Here is a 19,194-nt window from a genome sequence, read left to right as displayed (position 1 = left end):
AATACACAATGAAGAAGCTTAGAAGTATTACTTTTTTTCTTTTTTTGAAAGAAGGTAGGAGCTTTGGTAAAGAAGTGGGGAAAGATTGTTTCTGGGGGAAAAAAATCGCCTGGATATGGTCTGCATACTCCAGGAAGCTAAGAAGGTAGTTTTAAAATGGATTACTAGGTGAAGTCATGAAAATGCAGCTTTCAGGTAAGGAAAAAAGAGCTACTTCAGCAAATTCTGCTGTTTTAATCCATTTCTCAGTCAAAGTGGGCATAGCAAACATTCCTCAGTACAGGGGAGGGCATTATAGGACAGTGTGGTGGTAAAGAAAAGAGGGGAGAGTAAAAATCATATATTTTGATTGACTATGTAGCTAAAGAGAGTTTGGCGCTTCCAATCGGTGCCCTCTGATTCTCTAGACAAGAAGACCAGATGGAAGCCATCTGGAATGCTGATCAGTCCACTTCAAGCTACCCAATAGAAGAGAAAACATCAATAAATTCACTCTGGGCTAAGCTGGGTGGGTACCCAGCTATTCCTATGCTGCTCCAGTTAGATGTCCAGTCCACCTTCAGAAAATCTCTTGCATCCATTCAATCACAGTAAGTTAAGGGAAGGGAGAGCACTCTGAAAATCGGGCCTTTGGTCATGTAACTTTCGTTTCCCTAATTTTTGCAGGACCAAGGAGTTACCAAAAGTGTTAGTCATTTAGTGTTTCCTTCCATAGGCCTGCAGATGTCACCACTGAAATACTATAAAATAAACAAAAAAACCAGTTATAATACCATGAAACCTAGTCCAACACTAGATAGGTCCACTTTGAATTCCACCCTGAGGGGTTTATTACTAGAAGTATCAGAAAGACCATAGTAGAATGTTTTTGTCCACCTCATGGCTCAGTAACATACCTTAAATTCAGTTGTCATATGTAGGCCCAATCTGAGGTAAACTAAGTGCTTATATCTGAGGATACACTTAGAATAGGTAAGGTGGGTGACGAGGATCCACATTTCCAAATTGTTAAACGATATTCTCACTTAAACCACTGGAAATCATTCTGGCGGACGTGAAGAGTTTTGAAGTTGGCATTATCTCTTTCAGGGCAGAGAATTATCTAATGTTCTAAACTAAGAATTTAGAAAATTGAACTTCCGTAACCTTTACAAAGGAGCAGTCTGACTATTCTGCTAAAATCCAAGTCCTGAGCTAAGAAGTAGTATTAACTCACAAATTTGTTTAGATGGCAAATACCATGAAAGGATATTTAAAATTCTATAATATAGTAAAATAATAGCAAAAATATTATTATATAATGTATACAATATAAAATATACTATGAGCACAACTGTTCATTAAAAAAAAATTACCAAACCAAATGTAACCATTAAGTTGAATAAGCATGACTCATAAGTTACAGGTTAAAATGAGAAAGCAACTTTCTCTCTCATTTTCCCTTACATTTTTTGGAGTGATTAAATTAATTAACTTAGGTTATTTTAAGAAAAAACATTGCTAATTTAATGACTATAGTGCTTAGGACAAGATGTATAAATTTTTCTTTAAATATTTTTTATCTCCATTCCATAGCTAGCTTCAACAATTAGATATCCTCCTAATCTGACTAACCACTTCTTACTCATGCTAAATCCTACAGATTTAATGAGACCCATATTTCCAGTTTACTTTTTAGGACTCAATTAAGATATCAGAGATTTTTTTGTTTGTTTCATAGATTTTTTAAAACATATAATGTATATACAGTAAAATTCATCCTCTTTAGGGTACAGTTCTGAGTCTTGCCAAATGCATATTTATGGCAACTATTAATCTTGATGCCCTATAGTCTTAACTTTTCTAGAATGTCATATAAATCAAAGTACAGTATGTAACCTTTTGAATCTGGCTTTTTCACTTAGCATAATTCATGTGAGATTCATCCATATTGTTTCATGTATCAGTAATTCATTCCTTTTTATTTACTGACTAGTACTATTCTATTGTATGGCTGTGTCTCATTTGTTTATCCATTCACCAGGTAAAGGGCATTTGAGTTGTTTCCAGTTTTTGGCATTTATGAATAAACCTGTTATAAAAATTAATATATAGGTTTTAGGGCGAATGTAAGTTTTCATTTCTCTTAGCTAAAATACCTAGGAGAGGGATTGCTGGATTGTATAAGTATATGTTTAACTTTTAAGAAACTGCCCACCTATTCTCCAAAGTGACTATTCATCTCTTTACATTTATTCAGTGGTCCTATTTCTTATCCTGTTCTGGATGAAAACCTAGGTAGTACCATGACATTTCGTTTCTTCCACTGTAGACTACTGTAACTTACAGTCTGGGAAGGAGAACATGAACAGCTTCTTTTGTCTTTTATGGGCTAGTGCTTCTGTTCCTTCTTTTCCAGACTGCTACTATGGAACCCCTTAGAGATTAGAGCTCTGGGAAGGGAGGAGAGAGAAGTGGAAAGGGAAAGTTCTTATTGACTATTACTGTTGCATTTTTCAACATCATTGCTTCCTGGATGTGGCAAAATTTTAAAGCTCTTTCATTGGAGTACATTATGTGAGCTCCTTAGAGATCATCATCACTGGAGATCTTTCATCTGCAGATTTCTTGATCTTGGCAAATACATTTCTATCCTAACTGGTCGTTTACATTTGTGATACCTCCATCACCTTTCTGCTGAGATATGTTTGCATCTTTAGACAGCCCTTCTGGATAGAATCCAAGACAATCCCATGCCATCTCTTTTGGGTATATGCGTATGTGTGGTCCACATCTAGTCTACAGAAAACACTTGAGCTTCCTTTGTCCAGATAAACTCTAAGATTGAAGCTTATCCCAATGCAGCAGCAGTCACTTCTTTGTTTCTACCATGGGAGCAGCTAGTCAATCAGTCATCTGCCTTAGATTTTTTTTCAGGATGCAATCAGGCCTCCAAAATGTAAGGTTCTATGCTAAAGTCTTGAGTGGAGGAAGGGTATGAGAGCTTTCAAAATTCCCTTCTCCTTGACCATTACATACTCTCAGAGTTAAAAGGATAAGTCAATTTCTTTGTAAATTCTAGTCTGGCACTTCTCTTTGGTATCTATTGTTAGGATTGCCAGATTTAGCAAATAAAAACAAAGGACACCAGTTATCTGAATTTCAGATAAACAACAAATTATTTAGTACTATAAGTATGGTCCATGAAATTTTATTCTTATATTTAAAAATTATTTATCGTTTATCTGAAATTCAAGTTTAACTAGGCATCCTGTATTTAATATGGCAACTCTTCTATTGTGTTTTGCCAAAATTTCCATGTTGACATCCTATTACAAAATATGTAGTAGGAGTTCTAACTTGTAGAGTTAGATGCCTAAAAACTTTCAGAATAAGAACGCTGAAAACAGTGAAAAAAAATTTAAGATATTATAGGAAATAGAATTGAAGTCTTGGATTTTGCAATTTTCACTAAAAATAGAATACTGAATATATCAATTTTTAAGATATCTTAAATTAGTAATAATGGGCACTATATGATCAATTATTATTTACCATACTCTTCTTTTTTTCTCACTAGAATCTCTTCAAAGTCCTTCCTCTCCCCCCAAAAGATTACATTTATTTTACTTTGTGGCAATTAAAGTACAAACCAAGAGACTTTCTTTCCCTCTGGGTTTAGTTATTTCTACCATTCTTTAACTCTCAGTTTAAACAATCACACTTTCTGAGTTGTCTTCTCTGACTCCTCCTATGTGCTCCCAATCCATTTTATAATTAACCCTATGCTAGCACTTACCATTCTGAATTATTGCGTCATTACTAACCTCCCCTGATTTTGGACAATACGTTTTGGGGAGATTAATTGCCTGTTGTGTTCAATTGTCTCTACTTTTGCTCTGCCTGCTTTCCTTTCAAGAATATTTACTGACTACTAATAATGTGCCATGTACTATAACCAGGCACTGATACAATATGTGGGAAGAGTTCAAGAGACCATGGATGTCAGACAGAAGGAATATGTACAAAGATCCAGGGCCAATAGTGCATTCCTGCTTTTGATTTATCTCCTAAAAAACAAACAAACAAACAACACTAAAATAAATAAAAACCTCCCTACTCCCCAGTTCCCTTTCTTCCTGTTTCCAATAGGAGTGACAAGAACTAAAGTTTCTCTGCCTGCCTTGATGTGTTATGTGATGCTTGACGTTATTGTCATCTTTCGCAACACTGAGGTGATAACCATGGGACAAAGAGATAATACACCAAGAATTACAGAAGAGAGAGATAAGTAAAACCCTGTCCTTAATGATGTCCAGTTCCTAGAACAACCCTGAGTATACCTGCCTCTGGGCTTTTTTAAGTAAGCAATAAAATGGCCTTATAGTTTCAAACATCCTTAATTAGTCAGGAATTGTTGAAGCCAAAAATGTTACTGACTTATTTAGTTTATACTTTTTTCCCCTCAGGAAAGCCTTTCCTAACTCTCCCTATTGCCCTTACATGCCATTTCTCTGCACTCCGATAATATCCTAAGTTTATCACTCTACCATTGTATTTACCACATGTATTATAAGTATCTGTTAATGCACCTGTCTCATTGTATCCTCAGAGGTCTGACACTTTGCCTGGCCCAATAGAGATATTCAAAAAAGTTCAGTAATGAATGGATAAGTCTATGTTTTTGTCCCCAAAGAGGCAATAATTAAAGCAGGGGGTGAGAAAGTGCTGAGGAATTACAAAAGATAACAACTATCAAAAGAACCATTTTCAACAGGACTCTCTTAGGGCAGAGGAAGCTTTGGAAGTTGTAGGATATGTGCAGGAATTTTTATCAAGGGAAGTACTACTGGTTAAATAATAGTAATAACAGTAACACTTCACGATTGTGTGATAATTTTCACAGTGATTCTAATACCAAATTTAAACCTCACAACCATCCTAGTGAGGTAAATACAGTACGCATTTTAGAGAATAGGAAGCTGAGGCAGAACCAGAAGTTCAAACAAGTTCTATAGGCCATACTTTAGACATATGAAATGTACCTTAAGCTAAATTGTTTAAATATTTTTTCTCTCACTGTGGTAAAGACCATCTGATATGAAGTCTTACCAAACAGTATACAAATGTTAGGGTCAGAATGATGAGATCTGCCATTTCTCGGTCATATACCCTATGCCTCTGTCGCACATAAGCACACAGATACACATACTACCTGTCTTTCACTATTCAAATCTTTCTCTATAGGTAGAGAAAGCTGGCACATAGGGTGATACATCATAATCCTGTATTTCCCTAAGAAATGGTCCTAGCAGGAAGTTTGCACACTTGAAAATAAATAGTTCAGATGCTTGCCTTGACTTGTTAAAGCATTTTCCCTAAGGAGGGGAAAAACTACTTAGGACACAAATCATAAATTGTAGTGTTGGCTGGTACATACAGAATCAGGGCAGAAGAAGCTATTTATGTACCAACAATGGCTGTGACATAAGATTATGATTTGGATTCTCCTCCATTGTTAGGATGTACCTAACAAGCAACCTGGACAGTTATGCTTGCTACACAGCATGCTGTTTCTCCAGACTCCTCTCTGACCCTATGTTTCTTGTTCTCATACTAACCATCTGCCATTCTACTTAAAATCTTTTTCCTAAATAATTTAAATGTATCATTTTTTATTTTAAAAAATTGGGTTTTTTCTGAGTATAAACTTGATATATTTTTACCAAAAATTTTTCAGAAAATATATAAAACATAAGAAAGAATGACAAAGAATGTTAAAAAAATAATTTCTGACCACTACCATTCAGGGGTAATACCATTGCTAATATTCTGGCATATAATTTTTGTTTGATAAGGAAAGTTACATTATTTTATTAAGATATAATGTATTGGTTTTTACATATAGAGTTAGGAACCATTAGTAAACCACAATCTAGTTAGTAGCACGTGGACTCTAAGGAAAATGAAGCAAAAGAGCCAACTAAGAAGAAATGATAGGTAACAATGACATTTTTGTCAGATTCTACAAATTCAAGTGGTATCAGTGCATACTTACCATACACCAGAATAATGTCTACTATAGTCATCAAATCAAAATTTTATTTATTTATTTATTTATTTTTTAGGCGAGGCAACCCTTGGTTGACCTCACAGATTGCAAGGACCTTGTCATCTTACAGGCCCCCCTTTTTTTTTTTTTACACCTACACACCTGGTCTTCCTCAAATTTGAATTTTAAAAATAAAAAGCAATTTTAAGAACTTTACCACGCATGCCTAAGAATAGTTTGTACAATCTGATGAACACTATGAGCTAATCCTAAACAATAAAAGCAAGACCTAGCTTAGGTGACAGACCATGTTGAACTCCAACTTTCCAATCAGAATGACTGAAGAGAATTTTATTCCAGGTAATAATTTCTAACCTACAAACTATTGGGTGGCAAGATTTTATAATTCTATCTAAATACTGATTACAAAACAGGGTTCACATTAAAAATAAAATTTTAGCATGCCTCAAAAATGTTAAGTAAACCAGCCCATTGTTAGTTAATTCCTACTGTAAATATTTATTGAGGGCCTTTTAATGCCAGGCACTAGGCAAAGACCAGAATGTCAGGGTAAGTGAGATACGGTCTCTATACTTTTGGAGTTTGTTTTCTAATGGAAGATACAGAAAAAAGGGTTAGCAATTCCAATATGGTGTAAATAAGTGGTGATGGTGAAAGTACTGAATGTTCTGAAAGTACAAGTACCCAACCCAGATGTAAAGTGCCAGAGAAGTTTTCCTAAAGATACTGAGAAATGAGTGGAGACTTAATAACAAGAGGAAGGTGGGAGGTAATGGGGGTGGGGTCGGGGAATGGCAAAGGCTTGAAGGTCTGTTAAGGAAAATTGGTCAGCCTTGCCAGACTGATAGCTACAAACTGGAAGTGGCAAGATTAGAGAGGTAAGCAAGATCAGAGAAGCCAGGAAGGTGTTTGTAATATATTTTAGGTTCTCTGGACTTTAGAGGGCTATTGAAGATTTTCAAAATATTTATAATAAATATTTCAGACAACAAAAAGCACAGTAATATAAAAAAAATCTGCATATGCAATACTAATTCTAAGAAATTAAACACTTAAAAAAAAGGAAAAACCTAAAAAACAAAAATTAAAAATATATAATACAAATACACACAAGAGTGAATTTTCCTGTGTACCGCTGATGGCATTTTTCCCTTCACGCTCCAAATTAACCACTATCCTGAATTTGCTATTATTCCTACACATTTGGTTTGTACTTTAATTATTCATGGAACTATAAACTAAATAAATTCATGGTTGAGGGGTAAAGTTGCTAGATAAAATACGAGATGCCCAATTAAATTTGTTGATTTTCTCTATTGATTTTTGCTCTAATTCTTGTTTCTTTTCTTCTGCTTTCTTTTGATTTAATTTGCTCTTCTTTTCTAGTTTCCCAAGATAGGAGCTCAGATTTTTTATTTAAGATCTTTTTTCTTCTCTAATATGTGTATTAAATGCTATACATGTCCTTCTAAGCACTGCTTTTGCTACATCCCATAAATTTTAATAAGTTCTATTTTCATTTTTATTTAATTCAAGATATTTTTAAAATTTCTCTTGAGATTCCTTCATTGACCCAAGTTATTTAGAAGTGTGTTTAATTTCCACATATTTTTAAACTTTATAGCTATCTTTTTGTTATTGATTTCAAGTTTAATTCCATTGTGGTCTGAGAGTAGATATTGCATGATTTTTATTCTTTTAAATTTGTTAAGGTATGTGTTTTATGGCTCAAAATGTAGTTTACCTTGGTGAATGTTCCGTGTGAGCTTGAAAAGAATGTGCAATCTGTTGCTGTTGGATAAAATAGTCCAGAGATGTCAATTATATGCAGTTGATTGATGGTACTATTGAGTTCTCTTATATCCTTAATGATTTTCTGCCAGCTGGATCTGTCTACTTCTGACAGAGGAGTGTTAAAGTCCTTAACTATAATAGTGGATTCATCTAGTTCTCCTTGCCATGCTATCAGTTTTTGCCTCCTGGAGCTTGATATTCTGTTATTAGGCAAACATTAAGGATTATTATGTTATCTTGAAGTACTGACCTCTTTATTATTATGCAATACCCCTGCCCATTTTCTTTTATTATGGTGACACTGGTTAACAAAATCCAGTAAGTTTCAAGTGTAAAATTCAACAGTAAATCATACATATTTTGCATTGTATGTTTGACGCCAATAGTTATATTTCTTTCCGTCACCATATATTTGACTCCTTTTACCCCATCTACTTCCTCCCTTCCCTCCTACTTTCTGGTAACCACTAGTCTATTGTCCACATCCATGAGTTTCTGTTTGTCATGTTTGTTCGTTGTTTTTAGATTTATATCTCACATATAAGTGATATGTGGTTTTCAACTTTGTCTGTCTGGCTTACTTTGCTTAGCATGATTATCTCAAGGTCCATCCATGTTGTTGCAAATGGCAGTATTTCATCTCTTCTTATAGCTCAGTAATATTCTATTGTATATATGCACCACATCTTTATCTAATAATCTATTGTAGGACACTTAGGTTGCTTCTATGTCCTGGCCACTGCGAATAATGCTGCTATGAACATTGGTGTGCAAATATCTTTTCGGATATATGTTTTCAAGTCTTTGGGGTAAATACCCAGTAGAGAGATTTCTGGATCACATGGTAGGTCAATTCTTAGTTTTTTGAGGAATCTCCATACTGTTTTCCATAGTGGCTGTACCAATTTGCAGTCCCACCAGCAATGTACGAGGGTTCCTTTTTCTCCGCATCCTCTCCAATACTTACTATTTCTTGTCCTGTTGAAAATAGCTATTCTAACCGGTGTGAGATGGTGTAATAGCCCTTTTTACCCCTGATAACTCCTTGCTCTGAAGTCTGCTCTGTCTGAAATTACTACAGCTACTCCTGCTTTCCTTTTTTCTTGCTGAGCTTTACTGAAGTGTAACAGACAATTAGTTGCTCATATTTACAATGTACAATTCGATGGTTTTTTTTTTCAATTATACTTGCCATACAATAATATACTAGTTTCAGTTGTACAGCATACTGATTAGAGATCTGTATAACTCACAAAGTGGTTACCCCACTAAATCAGGTATCCCCTTCCCCTTTATATATTTCTTACAACATTGTTGACTATTTTCCTTATGCTACACTTTATACCTCCATGACTATTTTGTATCTATCCATTTGTACTTCTTAATCCCTTTGCCATTTTTCATCATCCCCTCTAAACTTCCCTCCCAACTAGTAGCTCTCAAAATATTCTCTGTATCTATTGGTTTGTTTCCATTGATTTTGTTTTTTAGATTCCACATGCATGTGAAATCATGTGGTATTTGTCTTTATCTGACTTACTACATTCAATACAATACCCTCTAGTTCCATCAAGGCAATATCTTTTCCCATCCCCTTCCTTTTAGTCTGTGTGTGTCTTCTAAAGTGAATCTCTTGTAGGCAGCATATGTAGGGGTCTTGTTTTCTTACCCATTCAATTTCCCTATCTTTTGGTTGGAGCACTTAATTCTTTTCCATTTGAGGTAGTTGTTGATAGGAATGCAGTTATTACCATTCTTTATTCCTGTTTTTGATACATGTTTTTTCTTCTTAAAGAAGACCCTCTATCAATTCCTGTAATACTCGCTTGGCGTTGATGAATTCCTTTAGCTTATTTTTGTCTGGGAAGCTCTTTACCTGTCCTTCGACTCAAAATGATTGCTTTCCTAGATAAAGTATTCTTGGCTATCGATCCTGGGTTTTCAACACTTTGAATATTTTGTGCCAAGCCCTTCTGTCCTGTAAAATTTCTTTTGAGAAATCAGCTGTCGATCTTATGGGTGCTCACTTGTAGGTAACTAATTGCTTTTCTCTTGCTGCTTTTAAGATTCTCTCTTTATATTTAACCTTTGGCATTTTAATTAGCATGTGTCTCGGTATGGGCCCCTTTGGGTTCCTGGTTTTGGGGACTCTCTGACCTTCCTGGGGTTGTATGTCTATCTCCTTCACCAAGTTAGGGAAGTTTTCCATCATTATTTCTTCGAATATATATTCAACTTCTTGTTCTCCCTCTTCAAGTACCCATGATATGGATGTTGTTACCCTTAATTTTGTCCCATAGGCTCCTTAAATTATTATTATATTCTTAGTTACTTTTTTCTTGCCATTCTGATTGCGTGTCCTTGGCTTCCTCATCTTCTACATCAGTGGTTCGATCCTCTTTTTTATCCACGTTTGTTGATTCCTTCTAATATACTCTTCATCTTAGATCATATATTCTTCATTTCTGACTGGCTCCCTTTTATTATTTCCATTTCCATTTTTTATGTTTTTTTATCTCTTTGTTAAAGTCCTCACTGAGTTCATTTACACTTCCCTTAATTTCATTGAGTATTTTTATAACCAGTGTTTTGAACTCTGCATCTGTGAGATTGCTTGACTCCATTATTTCTGGATCTCTGTTTTGTTCTCTCATATGGTTTTTGCTTCTCATATGTCTTCCCATTTTGGCTGCCTTTCTGGGTCTGTTTCTATGTACTAAGCAAAACCCATAAGTCTTCTTGTCTTATTAGTGTGGCTTTGTGTGGTAGGTGTCCAGTGGCACAGTCCTGAGAGGCGTACAGCTGCAGGGCAAGTGTGCCCTTCCAGGACCACTTGTTAAGATTCAGCAAGCAATCCACAGATGCTATGTTTATAGTTGCCTCAAGAAGGCACACCAGAACCCAAGGTCAGCTGCCACCAGTGTGAGTCTTGGCACTGCTCAGCAAGTGCACAGGACTCACAGAGGATACAACTGAATGCGGCTTGGGTGGGGCCGAGAGTTGGGGGAGGTAGTTTCAGGGAATCCTGTGGGCAGAGTGAACTTTGTTATCTAGTTCGATGACTTCTCAGCTGTGGTGGTGCTGCCACCACACACTAGGAGGAGGAAGGGCTCAACAGAGGAGCAATGGGTACCACCAACACTTCTGCCCGACAGAAAGCCTCACCTCTAGCCCTCACTCTGACAACTCAGTGTCCCCCGGTAAGTCCCTGGTGTCCCCAAGCAGCTGACCTGGCACTGACGCTCAGAGCAAGTAGGTCTGTCATCATCAAAGTTCGGTTATGGACACAGACCGTTTGAGAGGCATCTGTAGCTGCTGGCTGCTGCCGCTGCCATAGCCTCTGTCCCACTCAGCTGCCGGGGACCAGGCAGCCTCGCGTCTTTGCCCTCTCCTACCTCCAACCATTGCAGAATGATTTCTTATTTCTCTCCCTAGTTTTAGGGTTTCTGTTCATCTAGACCCCAGGTGACTCTGCTTTCTGTTTGCTCCGTGTTTCCATCTCAACTTTGATGTGGTCACAAGAGGAGACAAATGAAGCTTCTATCATCTATGTCATTTTGCCTAGTCCCTGCTTTCTTTTGGTATTTTTCTTCCTATGCATGTACTTTTAATCTATATCTTAATATTTAAAGTGGGTTTCTGGTAGACAACATATAGTTAGGTCTTGTTTTTGGCTCCACTCTCACTATCTCTGTCTTTTAACTGTATTTAGATCATTGATGTTTAAAGTGATTATTGATATAGTTCTATTACTATCTACCATATCTGTTATTTTTTTCTATTTATTGCCCTTGTTCCTTGTTCCTATTTTTATCTTCCACACTTTTCTGCCTTTTGTAGTTTCGACTGCAAAATTCTGTAATTCCATTTTCTCACCTTTCTTAGCATACCAATTATACTTTTTTTACTTTTTTCAGTTGTTCCCCTAGAGTTTATACTATACATTTACGACTAATCCACAACTACTTTCAAATGACATTATACTACTTCATGGTAGTACTAGTACCTTATAATTAACAAAATATCCCTAATTCTTCCCTCCTGTCCCTTGCACCATATCTATCATCCAATTTATTTATACATAAGCACATATATGTTGAATACCTTATTGCTATTATTTCGAACAAATTGTTATCTATTAGACCAATTAAGAATAAGAATAAAACTTTGCATTTTACCTTCATTTATTCCTTCTGTAATGCTCATCCTATCTTTCTATAGATCTGAATTTCTGATCTGTATCATTTTCTTTCTCTTCGAAGAACTTCTTTTTATCTCTTCTTGCAAGGCAGGTCTGTTGGCCACAAATTCCCTTAATTTTTATATGTCAGAGAAAGTCTTTATTTCTCTTTCACTCTTTAAATATAATTTTTCAGGGTACGGAATTTTAAGTTTTTTTCTCAACACTTTAAATATTATACTCCACTCTCTGGCTTGCACAGTTTCTAAAGAGAAGTTGAATGTAATTCTTATCTTTGTTCCTCTATGGATAAGGTGTTTTTTCCCTCTGGTTTCAAACCTTTTTTCTTTATCTTTAATTTTTCTGAAGTTTGAATATGATACGCCTAAGTGTAGTTTTGGGGGCATTTTTCCTGCTGATCTTGTTGTTCTGAGTTTCCTGGCTCTGTGGTTTGATGTCTGACATTAATTTGGAGAAATTCTCCACTATTATTGCTTCAAAATTGTTATTGCTTCAAATACTGCTTTTGTTCCCTTCTTCTGCTATTCCCATTACACACGTTATACCTTTAGTAGTTATTTTGCACTTCTTGCATATTCTGGGGTTTTTTTTGGTGGGTGGGTGGGTGTGTGTGTGTGTGTGTGTGTGTGTGTGTGTGTGTTTTCTCTTTGCTTTTCAGTCTTGGAAGTTTCTATTATCATATCCTCAAGCTCAGAGATTCTTTTCTCAGCCATGTCCAGTCTACTAATGAGGCCATCAATGGCATTTTTTCATTTCTGTTAGTATTTTCGATCTCCAGCCCTTCTTTTTGATTCTTTCTTAGAATATCTATCTCTCTGCTTACATTATCCATCCATTCCTACATGCTACTTTTTCTATCAGAGTCTTTAGTGTATTAATCATAGTTGTTTTAAATTCCCAGTCTGATAATTCCAACATCTCTACTGTATCTGACTCTGGTTCTGATGCTCGTTCAGTCTTGTTAAACAACTGTGTCTTTTGCCTTTTAGAATGGCTTCTAATTTTTGTTAAAATCAGGACATGATGTAATAGGTGAAAGGAACTCTGGCAAATAGGCCATTAGCGATGTGGTGGTAAAGTATGGAGGAAGGGAAACCATTTTACTAAGATTAGGTCTTAGTTTTTTGGAAAGCCTCTGGACTGTGAACTTTCCCAGTCCTTCTCAGTACCCTCCCCTTTCTCCCATACCTTAGGTGAGACAGGATAGCTAGAGGAAGCTGGAACTGTGTATTTCCCTCCCCTGCCCCATGTAGAAGGCTAGAGCCAAATAGAGTTGGGTATTTCCATTCCTCCAAATAGGTTAGGCCTCGATAAAACCCCAGTAGGTTAGGCACTAGTAAAACAGTTTCCCTTGAGGGCAGACTTTAAGAATAGAATGCTCAGGTTTATTTCAAATGGTTACTTGCCCCCTTCCCCTATGAGAAACATGAGATTTTTCTCTGATCTTCACTGTGAGCACCTGGTAAAGTTTCTGAATGTCCTTGTGACTACGTCTCCCTGGAATTTTTAACTCTCAGAGTTCTCCATCCTGAGCCTCTAGCAATTCATCAATTACAATTCAGGTTGTCTACTAGGCACTGTTTTCTGCAGAAGTTTCTGCTTGTGGGTTTCTGTTCCAATAAGCTGTGATTCTCTGTTACCACCTGTCTGTCTCTCCAATCTTGAGGTCAATAGTTTGCACTGTTACTTCACATCTCTAGAGGATCTAAAAAAGTTGTTGATTTTTCAGACTGTTCAACTTTTCACCTGTTGTTAGGATGGAGCGGCAATCTTGCACAGATTTTTCAAAAAATTTCTGTGCACTTCCCTTATGGTTGCAAAAATGGGTTCATATTGGATGTTTTTTTTAACCTGCTTTGTGTTTCAAGTAACAGTACATCTTTGAAATTCTTCTATGTTAATATAGACTTACATTATCATTTTTATTGTATGCATGATATTTACCATGTAGATCTATCAATTAATTGAACTGTATCTCCTACTGACATTTGGATATTTTTCAACATTACAAACAATGCTGCAGCAAATATCTTTGCACAAGTTTGTGTATTTATATGACAATTTCCCTATGAAAATTCTATTAAAATAGTATTTTTTTTTCAATTACAAAAGTAATGCATGTTCATCATAAAAATTTGGAAAATAGAGACAAGTCAATGCCCAGAAATAACCATTGCTATGTTCTAACTTTAGGTATAAGAATACTGTCTGATAAATAATAAGCTATTGCCAAGCCCTGCTCTTCCTGATTTTGGTCCTGGGAGACATTCTGCCTTGTTAAGGTGACATAAGTATAGATTACATATCATTATTACTAGTTTAACTTTGAGTTCTGGAAGCATTCTTATTTTACCTATGAATCGTCTACATTTCCACAAATGTATTTAAGAGAAATCTGTAATAGATTAATTTTCTTATCTTGTTTCCAGGCTTAAGAAGATTCCCAAGTGACTGTAAAATTAAACACAATCATGTTGAAAGTAAATTTCAATGTTTCAGTAAAATGACTATTTTGCTGTCTTTCATGTTTATACATTGTTTTGCCTGTTCTTTGTTTTTACATTCTGCCTATAGTTTTTCAGGATAAACATCTTCATTTACAGAATACGACCATGACCGCTCAAGAAACAATATCTTCTGTTCTATATTACTAGAAACACAAAGTTTCAACAAACACTAAGGTAGGCTGTCATAAAAGGGACATTATATGACCCCTGAAATAAAGGCAAAGTGTCACAGTCTACCGCCCCAAACCCAACCCCCAAGATGCTTCAGAAATGAAATGAATGGATATTTTTTATAATTTTATTTATTTGTTTGTTTGTTTGTTTATTATTTTAATTGAAGAAATAATTTAAATTTTTTCCTGTCTACCTCCCCCCTCCCCCTGGATATTTTTAAAAAGAAAAGAAAACCAGCAGAAAACTCTGGAGGGCCAGAAGTGGTTATGAATTCGTAAAGAAGGGAAATAGCCCTGGACAGAGGAAGGCCAGGTTCCCAACATGGAGAGTAGACTTGGGGAGAAATTTTGAGTGGGCTCAAAATGAAAAAATATGGAGGCTAGACATAGAAATAACACTATTTATATAATAGGAGTTCTAATAGGAGAGAAAAAAGTAAATAGAGGGAAGATGATATATGAAAAACACAAGTGAGAACTTCTAAAGAAAGACTGATATTGAAAGGGTGTGTAGGGTAATAAATATGTAAACAGTGATATTTAATAAAGAGAAAATGCTAAAAACTTTCCAAAAAGAGTAGCTCACCCACAAGAAAAATGAATCAATGATGTCAGACTTCTCAAGAGCAACATGAGAGGCAGGAAAACAATATTTTCAAAATACTGAAAATGAGAGTGGGGGAGTTAAAGTACTTGTCCTAGTAAGGTAGAAGATAACAAGTGTTGATAAGTTTCATAAATTAAGAAAAATAAATACAAGTCAGAGTCTTAACAAGTTATGAATAACAAAAGGAAGAACAAATATAAAATGCATGTTTTTCAAACCCATGGAAAAATTGATTTATTCAAGGAAATTAGCAAAAAAAAAAAAAGAAAAAATTTAAATTAAGATGGTAAATTCACCAGAGAAAAGACAGAAGTCTCAGACTATATTAAAAAATAAGATCTAGCAATATAATGTCTACAAGAGACACATTTAAAAGAAAGGATAGGAGAAGTTAAAACAAAAAGGTAGGGAAATGTACCTAAGAACCAAAAGAAAGCCAAGCAGACATCTAAAATCAGAAAAAAACAGAATTTAAGGCAAAAAGCAGCGTTAGAGGCAATGGAAGACAACAGAACAAGAATATGTAATATAATACATTTATATTGTTAATGTAGATGCTTACAACTATATAGCCTCAAAATAGATAAAGCAACAAATGACCCCTGACTCTTCCCTGATAATACTGCCTCACCTGCAGCCCTCTCAAATGTTATCTATTTTCATTCCCACAACCTCCTTATCACATGGCCTAGAAAAGAGGTAGGGGTCTTCCTCATTCCTCAATGATACTTCCAGATCATTCTCCCCTACTCTCTTTATATACTATATAAGATATTATGTATATGTATATTTTATATATAATACTCGACTTTAAACTCCTGTCTTTAGACTACCTACCACCCACATTGCATTTTCTGTTAAGTCGTTTACCTCCTCTTTGCTCACTGTCACTACATCCAGTACTTCTGTCATAATCCCTCACAATTTCAATATTCATACAGATCTTTCCAAACCTGGCCTTGCAATGTTTGATCTGTTCTCCTTTAGTGATTTCATCCTCTAGCCATCAGTCATACCCTTAACCTTGTCATTACAAAAAACAAACAAACAAACAAAAACTTGTACACCTTCCATGATCTCAATTTCAAATATTTCATTCTTCAAACATCACCTCTTTACAGCTCACTTCCACTAGTACCTCAATTCCAACAATCCTTTGATCTTCATAGGGACCTTGTACTTCATTGGTTCTACCACCTTTCTACTGTCCCCTGCTGCTTCATATCCTCAACCCTGTAACCCAGCATAAATTCCATGGTCAATAATTATAATCAATCCCTTGCATATATTCTCAACTCTAACTCACTTGTTCCTCTCTTGCCCTAAAGTACTCCTTGGCAGACCACGGCCCAGCTTAAATCCAATTTTCTCTGCTTACTCTATAGCTGCACCATGGCAGCTGAATGAGGCCTCGGGGAAATATTCAAACATGCTAATTCGTCTTACTTTACATAATTATCAACCTCAAGTGGCCCCATACTACTGCCTAGAAAACATACTATATTTCCCTAATCCACTCACTATGACATTTTTAAACAACAATTTTGTATTTTCTCCTCTCTCCTCCAATCTCTGAGAACTTCTCTCGCCTCCTTTCTTGGTTTATAACCTAGCTCCTTACTGCACCGAGAAAATGGAAGCAATCATTATTAACTCCACATACTTCTACTACTATATCTCCCTAGCTATCTGCATTTGCACCCTTCTATTCCACTTTCTCTCTTGTTACCTGTAGATGAACTATCTCCTACCTAATGCTGGCCCCTCCACTTGTACACTAGATCCCATCTCCTCTCTTCAAGGACATTGCTTCAATAATTCTTCCATCTCTCTCTGTTCCATCAATTTTTTCCTCTCTAACACAGTTATTTTTCTCAACTTAAAAAAAAAAAAAAATCAAACAACTCAGACTCATTTCCTCTGCCAGTTACTGCCCCTTTTCTCTCCTTCCTTGCACAGCAAAACTCCTTTCAAAAATTGGGTAAACTCACCGTCCCCAATTTCTCTCCTCTTCTGAACTCACTCCAATCAGGTTTTGCCCCCTACTCCATCATCAAACTTACTCCTAGCAAGTCATCAACAACCTCCATATTGTTAAATCCAACCGTCCATTTTCAGCCTCCTCTTACGTGACCTGTCAGCAACATTTAAACTGCTGATCACTCTCTTTCTTTGAAATAGTTTTTCACCTGGGTTCCAGGACATCACAATCTCCTGGTTTGCCTCCTACCTTTCTGGCCACTTCTATATCTTTTTGCTGGTTCCTCTTCATCTCCTTGATCTCAAAATGTTAGAATGGTTCAGAGTTTACTCCCTGGACCTCTTTTCCTGTCTACACTCCCTTGATGGTCTCGACTCAGTCTTATGGTTTTAAATACCATATATATGCTGATGACTACAAATTTATATCTCAGCTTTGACTTTGCCTCTGAACTTTGCCCCTGAATCTAGTCTTATTTATCCAACTATCCATTTGATATCGTCAGTTGGCTGAGCTCCTGATAGTCTGCACCAAGCCTACTTACTTCTTATGTTTTGTCCATAATGATAGTTTTGCCTTAAATTTGTAGCTCGAATTTATCTTATATAAAATAGCTACCTGTTTTGTTTCTGGTTTGTTTCTGTTCATAATAGCCTCAAATAACTACTTATATCTCTTTACTTTCAACTTATACATATTCTTTCATTTTAAGTGTGTCTCTTACACATAATATATTGCTAGATCTTAGTTTTTAACCTAGTCTGATATCCAACCTGAGTATCTGTCTTCTCAGAAACTGATGAACTGATTAACATTTATTATAACTTATGTTATATTAGGACTTATTTTTACCATCTAATTTGTAAAGATGAGTAAGATGGACAACTCTCTAATGAGCTAATTAGGAAAAAAGATGAAAATATTCAAATCACATAATGAAATCAAGGGAACTAGCTATAGATACAATAGAGATAGAAAAGAAGATTATGGTCAATCACAGGCTAATACACTAAATGGATAAAGTAGATGATTTTTGGAAAATCATAAAATGCCAAAATTGGCAGAAGAAATTAAAAATATGAACAGACCAAATACCTATAAATAAATTGAATGGTAATTAAAGGCCTTAACCCTAGAAAAAAGCCTTAGGCTTATATGGTTTTACAGTGAGTTTTACCATGCCTTCAAGGGACAGATAATCCCTTTATCAATTAAATTATTTCAGAAAATAGAAAAAGAAGAAAAGCTGCCTAATTATTTATTCTAAAATCAGACAGAAGAAGAATCATAATCCATGCTACTGATATAAATAGATTAAAAAATAGCTACAAATAAATATTATTCAACTGAACTCAAAAGTCAAGGTGTTCTTCCAGGAACATAAGAATGGCTTAACATGAGAAGACTATCAATGTTACTGACCATATCTATAGATTAAAAGAGAAAAATCACATTATCATCCCAAGAGTTGACGTATAAAACATTTGATAAAGTTAAACATTTATGTTTCAAATTTCTTCAGAAACACAGAAATATTATTTCTCTATACTAGCAATAATGAACCAGAAATGGTAAACTACCATTTACGATAGCACCAAAAATTACAAAATATTTAACAATCATTCATAAGTATGACATAATACTTTTACCCTAAAAAATTTTAAACTTATCAAAGGACAGAATTTCTAAAAAAAAATAAAAAAAAATAAATAAATAAAACTATGTTCTTAGATAAGACAACTTAGTTTAAGAAAGATGTCAGTTCTTCCTAAATCTATAAACTCATTCTAAAATGTATATGGAAGAGTAGCCTATGAAAAAGAAAATTCAAAAGGGGATTATAATACCAACTACTAAGACCTATCACACTATAGATATT

General features: G+C 35.3%; 2 protein-coding genes across 2 annotated transcripts in view; one reads left to right on the top strand and one right to left on the bottom strand.

Moving 5' to 3' along the window:
* The window catches only part of FAM186A (family with sequence similarity 186 member A), a 50,898-nt gene extending 50,304 nt beyond the window's left edge, over nt 1-594 (top strand). Inside the window, exon 13 of the mRNA XM_011368352.2 lies at nt 408-594. Within this exon, the coding sequence (XP_011366654.1) occupies nt 408-594 (187 nt within the window). The remainder of the gene's footprint in view (nt 1-407) is intronic.
* LARP4 (La ribonucleoprotein domain family member 4) overlaps nt 1-19,194 on the bottom strand; it is a 151,800-nt gene that overhangs the window by 114,448 nt on the left and 18,158 nt on the right. The gene's annotated exons all lie outside the window — the stretch shown is intronic.

This window comes from Pteropus vampyrus, unplaced genomic scaffold, assembly GCF_000151845.1.
Source record: "Pteropus vampyrus isolate Shadow unplaced genomic scaffold, Pvam_2.0 Scaffold140, whole genome shotgun sequence".
In the NCBI taxonomy this organism is placed as follows: domain Eukaryota; kingdom Metazoa; phylum Chordata; class Mammalia; order Chiroptera; family Pteropodidae; genus Pteropus; species Pteropus vampyrus.
The sequence above is the reverse complement of the archived record's forward strand: the minus strand, read 5'-3'. Positions and strand labels throughout refer to the sequence as shown.